This window comes from Salvia splendens, chromosome 3, assembly GCF_004379255.2.
Source record: "Salvia splendens isolate huo1 chromosome 3, SspV2, whole genome shotgun sequence".
Lineage (NCBI taxonomy): Eukaryota > Viridiplantae > Streptophyta > Magnoliopsida > Lamiales > Lamiaceae > Salvia > Salvia splendens.
In genome coordinates, this window is record NC_056034.1 from 7704168 (window position 1) to 7718587 (window position 14420).

The window sequence follows — 14420 nt, forward strand, 5'->3', positions numbered from 1 at the left end:
AACAACTCAAACTAAAACTCAGCAAAATATTTATATATATATTATATTTATCAAACGCCTCCTCACATAGTTACGAACGGATCCGACCCGAAAACGTCCCCAAACTCAAGAAAGAAATCATCACCCGACCCGAATCTCGCTCCCAAGTCCGCACCCAACTCCGAAATCACGTCAGAGCACCACGCGACGACGTAGTGAATCAAATGAACTTTAGGCCCGGTGAAGAAGGCGATGATGACGGTAGGGAATCACTATTTATTAGTGAGAATTGGTGGAGAATTCGAGCAGAACAGGAGAACCGGTAGAGATTTTGAGTAGAAGAGATGACGGGCTGAAGAAAAATTATCTAAATGAGAGAGATTCATGTTTTACCCAGCTTTGTTTGTTAAATGACTATTTTACCCCGCCTACTTATATGGTGAAGTAATTTTCTGGATAAAATTGAAATACAAAGCTGATATTTCAACCCTTTGATTTTTTAATCTTGTGGTTGAAATTTATTCTCTAGTTATATACTTAAGGAGTACTTGCCTTATATCACCATTCTATATATATTGTATGTGTGTATTTAGTGAGTCTAATATAATTTGTTGAAACGATATAGAAAATGCAAGATAGTTTGGCAGCATGAGAAAACAAGATCTATTATATATGAAGCCATTTACAAAGAAATGTGTACACAAAACCATAGAATAGTCTGAAAAAGGTAGTGCACAAATGAAATACAATAGGCATCAATCAGCAGGGAGTGGGTTATTAAGCAGCACGCGACCATATTGATCCTTTTCAAAAAGGCGCTGGATCAGCTCCGCCCAGCTCTCTTTAGCCCTGGATGATGATTCCGCAGAGTGGTTGGAATCATCATCTTCGAAGGTTCCATATTCAGAAGGTAAAAAAGCATGAGGAACTGCCAAAGTCACAGCCCTTCGTAGAGCAGCCTTGTGCTCCTCATTGTGCTCTTTGTCCAGTGTTTGCTGCCTCTCCATCTTCTGTTTTGGAGGAATCATCAAGCTCTCCTCTTTCTCTTGCATCAACTGTTATCTCAAGTGAGACAGAGACACAGGTAAATTATCACTACAGTAAGGGAAGAAGAGAACTCACTTCCAAGGCCGTTGCAGCTTCTTTCTCTATGCAGATAATGGCATGGTCTGAAGTCGCGTTGCAGGAAAGAACTATGTGCTCAAATCTACCATCCACAGGCACTGCAGTCCTCACAACTGGAGGTAATACTCCACATCTGCATTCACATATCACCAATGTTGAGATATTATAAACTTAGTTTGGATAAATTCATGATGATCCACCTGAAAGGTTCTCTCTCAACAATGTGGTAGAGGCGGCCAGGTGCATACAGCCGTCTTGGATCTTTGAGCATCCTCTCCTCCGGTATGCATGTATCTCTCATGCACCTCAGGCATAAAATACATGGCAAACTGTTCAATAAGTAGAGACATATTATTACTTGTTTATATGAAGTCTAACAGGTACAAATAAAAAATCGAGTTTGCCATTTCTTCACCAGAATAGTGACTTGAAGACATCTTCCAAAGGCGTGGCTGTTCGAGGCAAGAAATCATCCTGTTTCAGTAAACAGGATGACATAAATAATAGTATATCCCTTTTGATTTCTCATCAGCTATGAAAAAGATGCAAACACCTCTTTAGCAACTTGCCTGCAGAACTATTGAATTGATCACATCAGCATATCTCACGGCCAAGTTGAGCGACATGCATCTTGCAGGCGCAATAGCATAGCACCTCACCCTCTTCCTCTCGATATCACCCAACCTATCGCGATTCTGCACTACAACAATAGTCAACAATGCTGCCACACCCGACCCCAGGGAGTGTCCTGCAAAAGTCAATCTGTAGTTTGGATATCTTTCAAGTGTCTCCTTCAAAATGTCACATTCTGCATCCAAGATACACCCGGCTGCTTTCAGCAGCCCGTTGTGAACGTACCCCCCATCAAATTTCTTTTTCCCAAGCTTGTTATCAAGCAGGACTGCATAGTCACTATTCTTTGCCATGTTTAGGCCTCGTATGGCAAGAACTATGTCGGAATGGTGGTGATCAAGGTACAGCAAGTATGGAGGGACCAGGCCACACGTATCCTTGTAACCCCGTTTCAAGATCACACAATGAGGGTCGATTCCATAACCTCCAGGAGGCTCCCAGAGAGGCCGGCTGAGGTCATCCTCGTAGACAGCCATTATGTAGCGACAGAGCCTAGGCACAGGCTCGAACTCTTGAGGCGTGGCTAGGCCCCATTCCTCACTGTCATGAGCTGCATTGTGCAGGCACCTCTTCCACGCCCATCGCGCACATCCTATGCAGTACACACACTCCAGAAGAGGCACACCACACAGAATCGACATTCCAATCTTGCCCAATATCTAATCAAATACTCCATTGGAAGAAGCATTTCAACAAATAACTTAAGGAATCAATTATGTAAACAGTAGTACTAATTTGTATTTGTACCAGAAAAAGGGCATAGTACTAGAAATTTTACTTAACAGACACATAACCATTTGTATTTGCACTTACAAACTGCTTCAAACCAAATACAGCCCACAATCGAATCAAAGCAGAAATATCAGAGGAGTCACAACCGAATCAAACATAGGCAATTATCAATGACACCAGATCAAGTGAAGCACCACATGGTACAAGAAGAGCAAAAAGAAGTATGAGTGGTCATTACCTGATCCTTGACTACTCCGAATCCATTCCCAATTTCACAACTGACTTAACAAAGTAAAGATCTTGGGCATCACAGACAGCACACTTACTTGAATTTTCAAAAGGGCACCAATAAAAAAGGAGGTGAGCTAAGCTAGTAGGTGAATGGGAACGACTCCAGCCAATAACATTAGAATTTGCCACCTGCAACAAGGTCAACTACCAATGAGCTGCCATTATTATAAGACGGTTAATTTAACATTATTAGATTAATTAATACAGAATAATGGATTTTGATTCTTTATTACTAATTTTTAATTGACTATAGTATATTGGAAATCAAGTCATGCGACTTATTGTGATAATATCAAAACTGATACTAACAATTTAGCAGTCGATATATCGAAATATCGATACGATAACGATATTGATATTATCCATATCGAAACTTTTGATACGATAACGATATAAAATTCTTTCATATCGATATTTTCGATACGATATACGATACAACGTTTTCGATACGATATCTCGTATCGACCCACCCCTAATCGATGGAATATTTCGAATTATCATAAAGTACCCCCACGAATAACTTTAGTAAAACAATCACTAGTAGGAGTATTTACAATTTTGTTATTTTTACACTAGTTTATTTTTTTTTTAAACTCTATCTTATCTTTTTATTTGTCTTGCTGTAAACCAGTTTCACCACTCATGTGGTTTTTCAATTTAAAGGAATTAAATTAAAAAATCGATTGAAAGTTCATTTTAGTCGGATATTTTGTTATCCAACTAAATACTACTCCCTCCGTCCCGGATTAGGAGTCACTTATTGTTATGGCTCGGGTTTTAAGAAAGAGTTGAAGTGTGTAATAAATGAAGTGAGATGGTGAAGTGTGTAATAAATGAAGTGAGATGGTAGAGTATGTAATAAATGAAGTGAGTTGGATGAAGGTGGGTCCCTTTTGACTTTTTGGAGTGTGTAATAAATGAAGTGAGATGGTAGAGTGTGTAATTAAATGTTTGATTTTTATTTTGGTTTATTTTAATATAGAGAATGGCATTTTATGTAATTTTGATGAAGAATGGGGTAAAATTGTATGACTAAATATGGAAAATTCTAAATGTGACTCTTAAACTGGGACGGATTTTTATGGCAAAAAGTGACTCTTAATCTGGGACGGAGGGAGTATCTAATAATTCTATTTCACAGTTTTATGGAGTATTAAATTTGTTGGAGACTAGATTCATAAAGTGAACACGAAATTGTCAATTTAAATAAGTTTCGTATTTTAACAATTTTTAGGAAAAATAAACTAGCGAGGGTTTTTACCTCTGATATCTCGACAATGCATTTAAATGTTTAATGTTATCTCTTTCATTGCATTTATTTAAAGCTCACTCTCTTCTTCCGTTCTTTTTTCCCCTCAGATATTTATGATCCAATTCATCTTTATTTTCTGTCTTTTTTAATTATTATTATTTCAGTATTTCTTCTTCTTTATACTTTCGTTGCAATTCCAAGCATTTCTACTATTACGAAAATGATAATAAAACTTAGTACTACTTTACATGAAAATATATTATAATTACACGTCCAATTACTGAGATGATACATTCACCAAGAAATGAGAAGAAAAAGTTCAATATGTCAGTTATCTAAATACAAAAATATGGCTTTTTTTATTAAAAATAAGTAAAATATGAAATACGAAGATAATAGTCTATAATTTGAAAAAGGTAACAAGGTATTTATGAGAGAATGTAAAGGAGATACCTGAAACGATAATATGTAATTCGCCGAATACCTAAAATGAAATTTTATTACTCCATGTTACAGTAGTATATTACTTCCATCTTTGGATACCTTTGTTATGATCCCAAAGTTTGTTTCTTTGAAACCTCTAAAACACACATCTCATATTGAGTTTTGTTATTGTAATGCACCATAGTCTCATTGCTGATATAAGAACGTATCTAAAGTTTTACTATTAAGTTTTCATCATTTTTCTGTATTAACAAAATTTGCAATCTATATCAAACTAGAAACTAACGATCTATATTTAAGCTATTTGCCACATTAATTTCATAAATAAACTTGTTATGATATTAAATAGTGAAAAATTCATTAAATACACTATTCTTTTAAACCAAATTTGTATGATTACGTTTTATTTGTTTTGCTCATTATTTTATAATTGTGTGCTTTTATTTTCTTTGTCTTCACCTATACGTACATACTTATATTGTCCAAATAAAAAGAAAAGAAAAATTACTTAGAAACCTTAAAATAATTAGATCACAATATATACATAGAAGAAGTTATATTAATTAATAACGAGAATATATATACACTTTTCATATTTATTAGTGAGTGAAACATAGTTGTAAATTACCCATACATAAATATCTACATCAAACATCAAACATCAAACTGAAACATACCTAATTCTTGTCCTTAAAGGAAATACTCTCTCCATTCCCAAATAGGAGTCTTATTTTTTTTTCTGCACGGATTTTAAGAAATATTAAGAAAATTGAGTGAAAAAGTTAATAGAATATGAGTCTTATTTGTACTAGTTTTAAAAAATTGCGAGTGAAATGAGATAATAGAATGTGAAGCCTATTATGATTTATAATAAAAATTAACTGTACTAACATTTATTTGTGAATGGACCGAAATAGAAAAAACTGGACTCTTATTTGACGTTTGCGGCCGGAAGGAGTATTTGCATACTTCTTGTCTTCATGTCTAATGTAGCTCGAGTCTGAGAACATTGCAATTAATATTAAAAATAATTAAATTGTACTTTCATGGTAGGAAACGAAAATTAAATTTTACATGGAATACAACTTGGAGTTGGGAGCATTTCAATCAATATAAAAAAATTAACTGGATTTTCATTGCTAAAAACGAAACTTTAGGTTAAAATGTTGGGCTAGTAGATGTGTACCGGCCCAATATAAGTAATTGGTGTGCCAAATGTAGCCCAACTTCAAATTCAACGATCCTATAAAAAAAAGCAGTCTTCTAAACCCTAGTTTCATTCTTCTACCTCATCCAAGCGTCGTCGCAAGGCAGATCGGAAAAGGTATGCTCACCATTTTACTCTCAAATTGATTATCTGTGCTTGGTTTATTAGTTTACCTTTGGTGCAAATATCAAAATTTTCATGTGGAATAACAACCTGCATCTATTTATTCTCCTCTAAATGTTTCAGTTTTCTCTCTCAAAGATTTTATTTTTTTATCGAACTCGTTGCTTTAGACACTGTGCTTCGCGACTCTGTCCGTGAAGGGGGATTGTTAACTTTGCTAGGACTTTCATTTGATTTTCGAGTGTATTGTATAAGGAACTGGAATTGATTTTTCGTTTGGTGTGGGATTTAGGTAATGGCTCCAAAGCAGCAAAACAGTGGGATATTTGTTGGGTTGAAAAAGGGGCATGTCGTTACCCCAAAGGAGTTAGCGCCACGCCCGTCTGAGAGGAAGGGTGTAAGTAAAATTTAGATTATATGTGAGATCATTTTGATGGACTTCTATTCTGTTTGATTTTCACCTACATTTTATGTTTCCATTTTCGATTGCTGCCAGTCTTTGTCAATATATGTGATGGAAGTAGGTTTTCGGTTTGTAAATTGTTGAAAAAAATAATGAGTTCAGTAATTCAGTGATTTCCTACCTTGTCCGGCCTCTTCGTATGCTATTATGCCATAAGATTTCTATCATTATTTTTCTAACAGCTGAATTATACATTTCCCATTTCAAATACTTAATATTATTGTGGTAAGAGAAGAAATCACCACTAGCTTTGTTAGCTTAATGGACCAAATGTGCACTAGATTTGTAGTGTTAATTTTCTACTACTAAATTTAACTGGTGATGTTAACTAGAAAACAAGCAAGAGAGTGCATTTTGTGAGGAGTCTCATCAGAGAAGTGGCTGGGTTTGCACCTTATGAGAAGAGGATCACTGAACTTCTCAAAGTCGGGAAGGACAAGAGGGCTTTGAAGGTAGCTAAGAGAAAATTGGGCACCCACAAGAGGGCAAAAAAGAAGAGAGAGGAGATGTCTGGTGCTCTCCGCAAAATGAGGTCAGCTACATGAATGACTGAGTTATGCTTTTAATCGTTCAACTTAGTTTATGATTTAACTGAGTTTGATATGTATGTTGGCCTCTTTCTTCATTTTACTTATGAGATTTTTGTTATGCAGGGCCGCCGGAGGTGGTGAGAAGAAGAAGTGAGATCTATTTCTGTTATTTGCATTCGGTGAGATGTTTGGAACTCGTTGGCCTAAAACTTCAATGTTCTTTGTTCGTCATTTAGAAATTATGATCACAAACACACATATTTTAGTTTTAGCGCCTACTTATGTTCCGTTTGTCTGATTTCTTCTTATATCAATGAAAACCTGAGCTAATTTCCCGTAGTTGACTTGTTATGTTCCGTTCTTTGTCTGGTAATTCAAAGCTTGAAAGTTATATTGACACGATAAGAAAGTTTCCTTTTTTTTTCTGTGCAACATAGGTTTAAATCAAGCCATGATTTTATTCTGTATTACTAATAATTTTGAAAACTTATAAAGTTCTTTTGGCCTAAACTCTGATTGTGTATTTGATTAAAAATCCAATTTTATATAATGATTCATGTTTTGTGTATTTTGCATGCCATTATAGATTAAAAATATAAATTTCTAGTATAAAAATTCAAGGCTTAAGTTTTGTATTTAACGTGTCAATTACTACGTGACAGTAGTTATGTAACGTACACCTTTTCAAGTTCCGCACGAATAATTCTATGGGGTATCAAATATTATGTTACAAGTCATAAAACGTAGTACATCATTTCAAGTTCACATGATAATTCTATTGGGGAATCACTGACTTATCGAACTAGGAAAAAATAAGTTCTATTACACGTTTCGTTTAAGAAATTGATATAACAAGAAAAAACCATACTTGAAAGTTGAAACACTAGTGTGGGACCAACTTTGAGAGAGTTTTTAAATCAGATATTAGGTGGTCAAACTTGTTAAACAGACATTTCTAACCGAAACTGGCATATATAATCACATTACCATACAACAATTTATTGCATCTTCTGCGAAAATCACAATGTGACAAACATTATTTCTCTTGGGCGTTTATTTCCTTAAGAATGTAAGTGAGAAAGAAGCTTAACATCGCAGAAGTAGTATGCCCATAATGAAAGGTTAAAAGTTCAGATACAGACTACAAAAATCATGCCTTGAACTTCTGCGACAATCTCTCCACTCCTTCTTTCCAGTCTCCAGCAACGCGCTTTGCACCCTCCTTAACAGCTGAAGTCAATCCGGCTGAGTTACGCTGAATGCCTTGTAAAGAAGTGTCCCACTTTGATTTTCCAGAATCATTTAGCTCCACTGCCTTTTTCTTCAAGCTAGATATGAATTCAACTATCATCTCAATGATTTTTGTTATTGTCTCTTTGCTTTTCACTCTTACTTCATCTGCCATTTTCTTAAGTTTGTCCACGAGGTTCTCAGACCTCTCAATGGATTCTTCGACAGAGAACTGCTTTCCAGCAGCAATCCATGTATCTCCAGCTTCAGCTTCCTCACGTAAGTCGTTGTCGACCACAACTTTTATGCCTTGTTGCTCCCATCGTTCTCTAGCCTCATCCAGGGCCTTTGCTTGCGCCCTTGCCTTTTTTGCCTCATCTTCAGCCCAAGCCCTGCACAAAAATACTTGACAAGTTATTCCAACTCATTTGATAGATCTCGAACGATCGTTCAAATGATCACAAGGGGTGGAGGAGAAAATATTTTCAAAAGAGTCTGAATAGAATAATAAGATGGACACTGCAGAAGACAAATCGACAATAAGGAGCTTCCATCATTATGCCAGAAAATAAGTTATTTTACCAAGTCCCTAATATTCAATCCTTAAAGTACTCTAAGCGCATGTTTGATAGGGTAGATAACTCATCTAGGGGATGGAATTTTGTGAACAAAAATGACATTTTTGGTCATAATTCCATCCCTAGATGAGTTTAGTCTAGCATGAAACTAGGCCAACAAGAAAAAAAGTGGTCAAGCACACTAGTATTGCAAAGATTGTTATGACGAGCACAGACTTCCTAAGTAGAACCATCATAATTCTATTATGTTGAATTTAAAAAAAGTTTATTTCCCCAAAATTCATAATTGTAATAAGAACGCTAAACCTTTTTCATAAGGAAAAGATGATATGAATTTCTCACCGTGCCATGGATAAGGCTTTGCGCTCAACTTCCAGCTCATATTGTAACCGTGTTAGTTCCTGACTCTCCTTTTCGGCATCTCTCCGAAGTTTATTCAGCCTTTCTTTCTCATATGAAGTCTCCATTTTATCAGTCATAAGGACCTGCAATTGTTCCTCCACTTCTCTTCTTAATCTAGAGAAAATTTCTAACTCTGAATCAACAGCAGCACGCTCCTTCATTAATGAAAGACTTTCCTCCTCCCTTGCAGCACTCAGTCTCTCCACTTCTCTTCTAGCTTCCTCAGCCAATTTCTCAACAGCATTGATCTTTTCCCTTTCCAGGGAAAGCTCCTTCTCAAAACTTGCATTTAGATCCTTCTCAACTTGAGCAACTAGAGCACTGTGCTCAGAAACAGCATTCTCTGCCATAGTTTCTGCTTCAATCCGTGCAAGTTCATCACTAACAATAGCAAAAGCATCCCCAGTTGAAAGTGCAATGGCGGCCTGGGCTTTTGTAACAGGTTTTTCTGGCTGGAAAAGTCTTGTATATCCTGTCATGTAATGCTAATTGTAAAGAGGGAACACGTACTTTAGAAACATAATTCCCAAACAAGAAAACTCACCAAATGCAAGAGTTATAATACCCTGATCTCCAGCTGCTATGTCCGCTACCACTGCAGGCCATGCATCTGGGTTAATCTTGTCAATATCCATGAATCCAGTTAACTGCTGCAAGATCTTAACTCCACATATAACGAAAGAAAACAGAGTTAGCAAAAAGTTCATCAACAACTCGTGTAAATAAAGAGTAAGTTATATTCTATCAATATGTGATAACCTTTTTGTCAACCGCTGGTAGCTGCCTTTTTTCAAGAGCCATCTTCCAACTCACAAGATCTTGACGAGATAAGGAGCTGTTAAAAGAACAAAATTTGAAAAATGGAAAATGATACAAATATTTAACAAGATTAGCAAATAAGCCAAATGGTTATATCAATTCCATTAGAAAGCATAACAACTTCACATCAAGGATAACCGGAAAAATTAACAATAAGACCGGGAACAAAATTTAGGGACAGATTCAAATCTGAATGATGATGTCATCCAATGGAAGCCACCACCAACACAAGAATGGCGAGAGCGGACAAATAATCCTAAACTTTCAACTTACAAAAGATTCAATGTGAGGAAAATAGAGGGACAATGAGAAATAAAATTTGCACCCATGAATCTAGAATGTCCAAGATAAAGGGAAGCATTCATCTTTATCATTATAAATCCAATTTGTCAATTTTATAGTTAAATAGTTGAAAATTTGAAGTCATCAATCACAAGCAATTTAACTGTTTATATACACCTTTCAGGAGAGAAATATAACGGACTAGTATCTTCTTTGCCGTATGATTGCATGTCATGTCTTGAAAGCTTGCTGGCAATAAGTCCAGCCTCTGCCAAGCCTGAAAACATGTGAACTCATTCAGACATCAATATATAAAAAACAAATAGTTGGACGTTCAGAGCTATGGATTGTGACCGAAAAGTTAGATTTCACCTTGAATGAATGGGAAATCAGGGTCTTCAGGTGTAATGTCATCAAAGGCAAGTTCAGAAACATTTTCGATGTACATAGCAGGATAAACTTTGGAAGTTGTGTTCCTACAATAATTCCAACTACTCGAGATTAATATGAATGCTACATTACTTTGAGATTCATTTCTAATAGGCTAATATATGTCTTATTAGAACAACTTAAACCTGGAAAGAGCACTACTGGCTTGAATTAGCCAACGAGCATATTCCCGTCGTGTACATAAGTCTCCAGGTTGAACACAATCTTCAATGACCTAATAAGCACAAAATCTTTTACACTTGGGAATGTGTAACCAAATCCCATCTTGTGCAGAATTCAGTATCTAAAGCAATATTCAACAAACCTTTAAGACTTGCAAAGCAGAAAATACTTGACTTTGAAGTTGATCAACAATAGCAGGAACCAAAACCTTCCCTGAAGGGGACTGCAGAGCTGGAGAGACAAGAGATGGAGCAGGTATGCCAGCTGAAGTGAAATAATTTCCAGGAACCGTAGAGTCAAAAAGGGGTTGGCTAACAATGTCATTTTGATTGTTTTGAAGATTTTGATATCCAGATTGATTGGAGTCTTCTGGTAAAGGTGTCCCAGTCAATACAGTTCCATTTAATGTTTTCTCTACCGACATTTCAACATTTTGATTAATAGAAACCTCATCATTTTTTCTTGAAATGACATCTATTGTTAGGAGCTCCTTGCTTGGCTCAACATCCATTATGGAAAGCACGTCTCCTGACTTCAAAAGCTCTTCTTGGGTAATGCTTGTTCCAATAATTGCATTGGACTCTGATTCGTTTGATGTGTTTGAAATTGAAGACCCAACAGAGGACGGGTTAAGCAACAAGCTGGACTCTTGATTCAAGTTAGACAGCCTGTTCATACTGTCAGTGAATGAATTTTCTGAATCAGCAACAAATTCAGATGGTTCTAGTGTACTGGCATCAGCAGGTTTGTCCAAAGCTGGTTCAATGGGTGAGGAATCTCCATTAATATCATGTAGAGGATGTTTGTCAGTGGCTTCAGGAGAAACCATATTGCTGCTAACAGTTGATTCTGTTTGGACATCTACAGGACCAAAGCCTCCACCTTCCTCCGATGACTGCCTCAAACCAGTATCTTCACTGACTCTACTTTCTATAGCATCAATATTTTCGTTAATGGAAAGAGGATCTCCATCTTTACCTGTCATGCTTTCTGCAGTATTACTATCCAGCATCTCAACTTCCTTCCCATATTTATCCCCCTCAACTTGATTCTGTTTGTCATCGAAGGACAAGGACTCTTCTTGTTCTGCTGTCAATTGCTCCATTTGTTCTCCAATTCCTGCACATAAGAGCTCATTTATTCAAATTTAAATTGACCGCCACATCATCAATTAAGAAGGGCAGACCTTGCCAAGCGATAGAGAGATTAATGCCTGAGGCCAAAGGCAGGTTCGAGCCCTCCGTGGCGCGGCCTTTAAATTTAAATTCATTTAACCATAAAAAAAATTATCATCAATTAAGAAGGGCAGACATCAGGGAAACATTTATCATATAACATGTCAAAAGGTGACGATATTCCTGTAAAGAGATTGCAGGATTGTTGTTACTCTTTGGAAGATAATTTATCTTTTTAGCATCATCATCATTTCTGATTTGCTAAAGAAATGTCAATAGTTTGATGGTTCTATCTGCTCCATGAAGCCCTATGTTTGCTAGATCTTAACAATAGAACTACAAAGGAAGAAATTACCCACTTGTAGTACTCCTTCTACTCATAGAGAATGCAGCAAGTGTGATGCCAGCAACCAGAATCACCCCGGCAACTCCTCCTGCCAGTATCCCTGAAATTCAACTACTTCACTAGTGTTATTAGCCAACAACATAAGCCACCAGCATAAAATTCTATATTTATACTGACATACACTACACACAGAAACAGCAAATCCATCAGCCTGAATAAACATATCCACTGCAAATTTAATTTCAGAAGGCCAACTCTATTCAGGTAGAGCTCATCCAGAGTAATTTCAGTCATCATACAGACTGGAGAAAGCAACATCATTCTTACCTACAAGCGATTTCTTCGGTTTGGGATCACCAGAACGTTTTTCAGCGTCACCAGTCGCCCAGCCAGAGAAATCATCAGCCGCAGAATTCGAGTTCGTCCATGATGAATTGTCTGGACTACGTCGTTCTAAGCCGTTGCCGTTGACCGTGCTACTCCGTACAACGTGCGAAGCGAGTTCCACACGGCGGCGATCGATCTTCGGAAGGCGAGTCTGCACAAAGGCCAATTTAGGTTTCCGGCGAGCGAATGCGAATTTAAGCTGAAACGACGTCGGACAGAACGCCGTCGTGGCCACAGCGTTCATTTCCGATTTCTTTTGGGATATACGCCTCCGCGAAATGTAGCGACTATCTATTCCTGCTGCTCGAAATTGATAATGATCGGGTTTGGTGGGGATAATTTTAGGGGTTTTTTCTTTTAGAATCGCGATAGGGTTTTGTGTACCAATGTATTGTAGGTTTCAATCGCTGTGTGCGTTCTTGTTACCCATCTTATCCGACGAACCGCAAAATTCGAGTTTTAGAGAACTACCGAATCGGGTAATTTGGTTAGGTTAAATTCTTGCTACTTTTAATAGTAAATCGCTTGAACTGATAAAAGAAGTTCAACATAAGAGCATGCACAACGGTGGCGCCGGGCCCCGCGTCCATCCGTGCCGCTGGCAAGGACGAGGCTCGCCGCCGCTGGCACGGCGAACGGCGATTGGGCAACGGCTTGAATATTTTTTTTATTAAAAATCGGTTTGTAATTAAAAAAACAGATTAAAAATTAAAAAAAAAATCACTTCCCAAAAAAAATATATCCGTTTATTACCGTTTTTTAACACTTTTTAATTTTTATTTTATTTTTTTCCCCAAAAAAATACACACTTTCATCTATAAATACCCCCACTTTCACACCCAAAATTCACATCAAACTACACAAATCTCATATCCATTCTCATCTTCATTCTCTCATATCCATTCTCTCATATCCATTCTCTCATATCCATTCTCAATCTTTCTTCCACCCTAAAACATAACAATGTCCGGCCAAGGCGATGACCACCCGCCCTCTCACGGTTGGAACCCCGAATGGTTCGGTTCACAACCGTTTCCTAGTCCGGAAACGTAATATTCGGCCCCTCCTCAAACCCAAAGTTCGGGCGTTCCGGGTGGCTACCGGCCATACCCAATCGGCGATCAAGGTGCCTCCAAAGGGCGATACGGGTGGACACCGGAGCCTAGGCCGACCGCCCCCTCCCAAACTCCGACTCCTCCTACTCGCGGTGTCCACATACGGTACACTCCGGCGAAGATGGATAAATTGTTCAAGGCGTACTTGGAAATCTCTAAAGATGCGGTGGTTGGCACGAACCAATCCGGCGAGCACTTTTGGTGGCGCGTCGCTCGCCGGTACAATGAAAAACGGCCGCCGGGAACGATCGAGCGCAACGAGAGTATGATGCGCAACGCCATCGGCCGAGCCAACGATGAAATTAGCAAGTTCAATGGCTATTCCCAACACCGACCGCAAGGAAGCAAGAAGGCGGCGGCCAACCGCCGTCGCGCCGAACCCACTCCTGAACCCGCTCCCTATGCGCCACCTCCACCCCCGAACAACTCGATGTGGATGCTCTTAGGCCAACTCAATATGGCCGATAGGTCAACTATGACCCCCACGCAACTTCAAACGCACGAGACCATGATATTGGGCCTCCAAAAACAATTGGGGTTAGTGCCGTCGGATCAGTAGTCTTCCACGGGTAATATTAGCCAATAATTATGTAATTTTTTATTTTTAGGAGTTTAATTATGTAGTTTTTAATTTTTAGGAGTTTAATTATGTAATTTTTAATTTTTAGTATTTTAATTATGTAATTTTTAATTTT

At 37.6% G+C, this 14420-nt stretch overlaps 3 protein-coding genes across 7 annotated transcripts; 1 reads left to right on the forward strand and 2 right to left on the reverse strand.

Annotated features, from left to right (window-relative positions):
* Nucleotides 1-618: 618 nt before the first annotated feature.
* Nucleotides 619-2891, reverse strand: LOC121797212. 3 transcript variants are annotated; one of them, XM_042195963.1, is made up of 6 exons: nucleotides 2796-2891; nucleotides 1674-2396; nucleotides 1520-1578; nucleotides 1305-1433; nucleotides 1102-1237; nucleotides 619-1034 (listed from the first exon to the last, which is right to left on the reverse strand). In XM_042195963.1, exons 2-6 carry the CDS (start codon nucleotides 2376-2378, stop codon nucleotides 735-737), a joined length of 1329 nt encoding a protein of 442 aa, XP_042051897.1. In that variant the 5' UTR covers nucleotides 2379-2396; nucleotides 2796-2891; the 3' UTR covers nucleotides 619-734. The 3 variants fall into 3 exon arrangements, with proteins under 3 accessions (XP_042051897.1, XP_042051895.1, XP_042051896.1); XM_042195961.1 differs by having other exon boundaries at nucleotides 2708-2883; XM_042195962.1 differs by having other exon boundaries at nucleotides 1674-2883.
* Nucleotides 2892-5652: 2761 nt separating this feature from the next.
* LOC121793599 (60S ribosomal protein L36-2-like) lies at nucleotides 5653-7118 on the forward strand. The gene is made up of 4 exons (XM_042191632.1): nucleotides 5653-5780; nucleotides 6079-6183; nucleotides 6582-6781; nucleotides 6903-7118. Exons 2-4 carry the CDS (start codon nucleotides 6082-6084, stop codon nucleotides 6931-6933), a joined length of 333 nt encoding a protein of 110 aa, XP_042047566.1. The 5' UTR covers nucleotides 5653-5780; nucleotides 6079-6081; the 3' UTR covers nucleotides 6934-7118.
* Nucleotides 7119-7720: 602 nt separating this feature from the next.
* On the reverse strand, nucleotides 7721-13067 carry LOC121794681. 3 transcript variants are annotated; one of them, XM_042192960.1, is made up of 10 exons: nucleotides 12551-13067; nucleotides 12237-12323; nucleotides 10845-11821; nucleotides 10666-10754; nucleotides 10463-10566; nucleotides 10268-10367; nucleotides 9749-9824; nucleotides 9534-9648; nucleotides 8930-9461; nucleotides 7721-8401 (listed from the first exon to the last, which is right to left on the reverse strand). In XM_042192960.1, exons 1-10 carry the CDS (start codon nucleotides 12852-12854, stop codon nucleotides 7930-7932), a joined length of 2856 nt encoding a protein of 951 aa, XP_042048894.1. In that variant the 5' UTR covers nucleotides 12855-13067; the 3' UTR covers nucleotides 7721-7929. The 3 variants fall into 3 exon arrangements, with proteins under 3 accessions (XP_042048894.1, XP_042048896.1, XP_042048895.1); XM_042192962.1 differs by having other exon boundaries at nucleotides 12237-12337; nucleotides 12551-12692; XM_042192961.1 differs by having other exon boundaries at nucleotides 12237-12334; nucleotides 12551-12690.
* Between the last annotated feature and the right edge of the window lie 1353 nt (nucleotides 13068-14420).

Bases quoted from the DNA above. Each gene is read 5' to 3' on its own strand.
- LOC121797212 (XM_042195963.1), bottom strand. From the start codon at position 2,378: ATGTCGATTCTGTGTGGTGTGCCTCTTCTGGAGTGTGTGTACTGCATA. The intron at 1,434-1,519 runs GTGAAGAAATGG...CTTATTGAACAG, and splicing joins GTCTTCAAGTCACTATTCTG to TTTGCCATGTATTTTATGCC. The intron at 1,238-1,304 runs GTGGATCATCAT...ATGTGAATGCAG, and splicing joins GTTGAGAGAGAACCTTTCAG to ATGTGGAGTATTACCTCCAG.
- LOC121793599 (XM_042191632.1), top strand. From the start codon at position 6,082: ATGGCTCCAAAGCAGCAAAACAGTGGGATATTTGTTGGGTTGAAAAAG. The intron at 6,184-6,581 runs GTAAGTAAAATT...GATGTTAACTAG, and splicing joins GCCCGTCTGAGAGGAAGGGT to AAAACAAGCAAGAGAGTGCA. The intron at 6,782-6,902 runs GTCAGCTACATG...TTTGTTATGCAG, and splicing joins GGTGCTCTCCGCAAAATGAG to GGCCGCCGGAGGTGGTGAGA.
- LOC121794681 (XM_042192960.1), bottom strand. From the start codon at position 12,854: ATGAACGCTGTGGCCACGACGGCGTTCTGTCCGACGTCGTTTCAGCTT. The intron at 9,825-10,267 runs GTGTATATAAAC...TTCTTTTAACAG, and splicing joins TTATATTTCTCTCCTGAAAG to CTCCTTATCTCGTCAAGATC. The intron at 8,402-8,929 runs GTGAGAAATTCA...ATTTTTGTGCAG, and splicing joins AAAGCCTTATCCATGGCACG to GGCTTGGGCTGAAGATGAGG.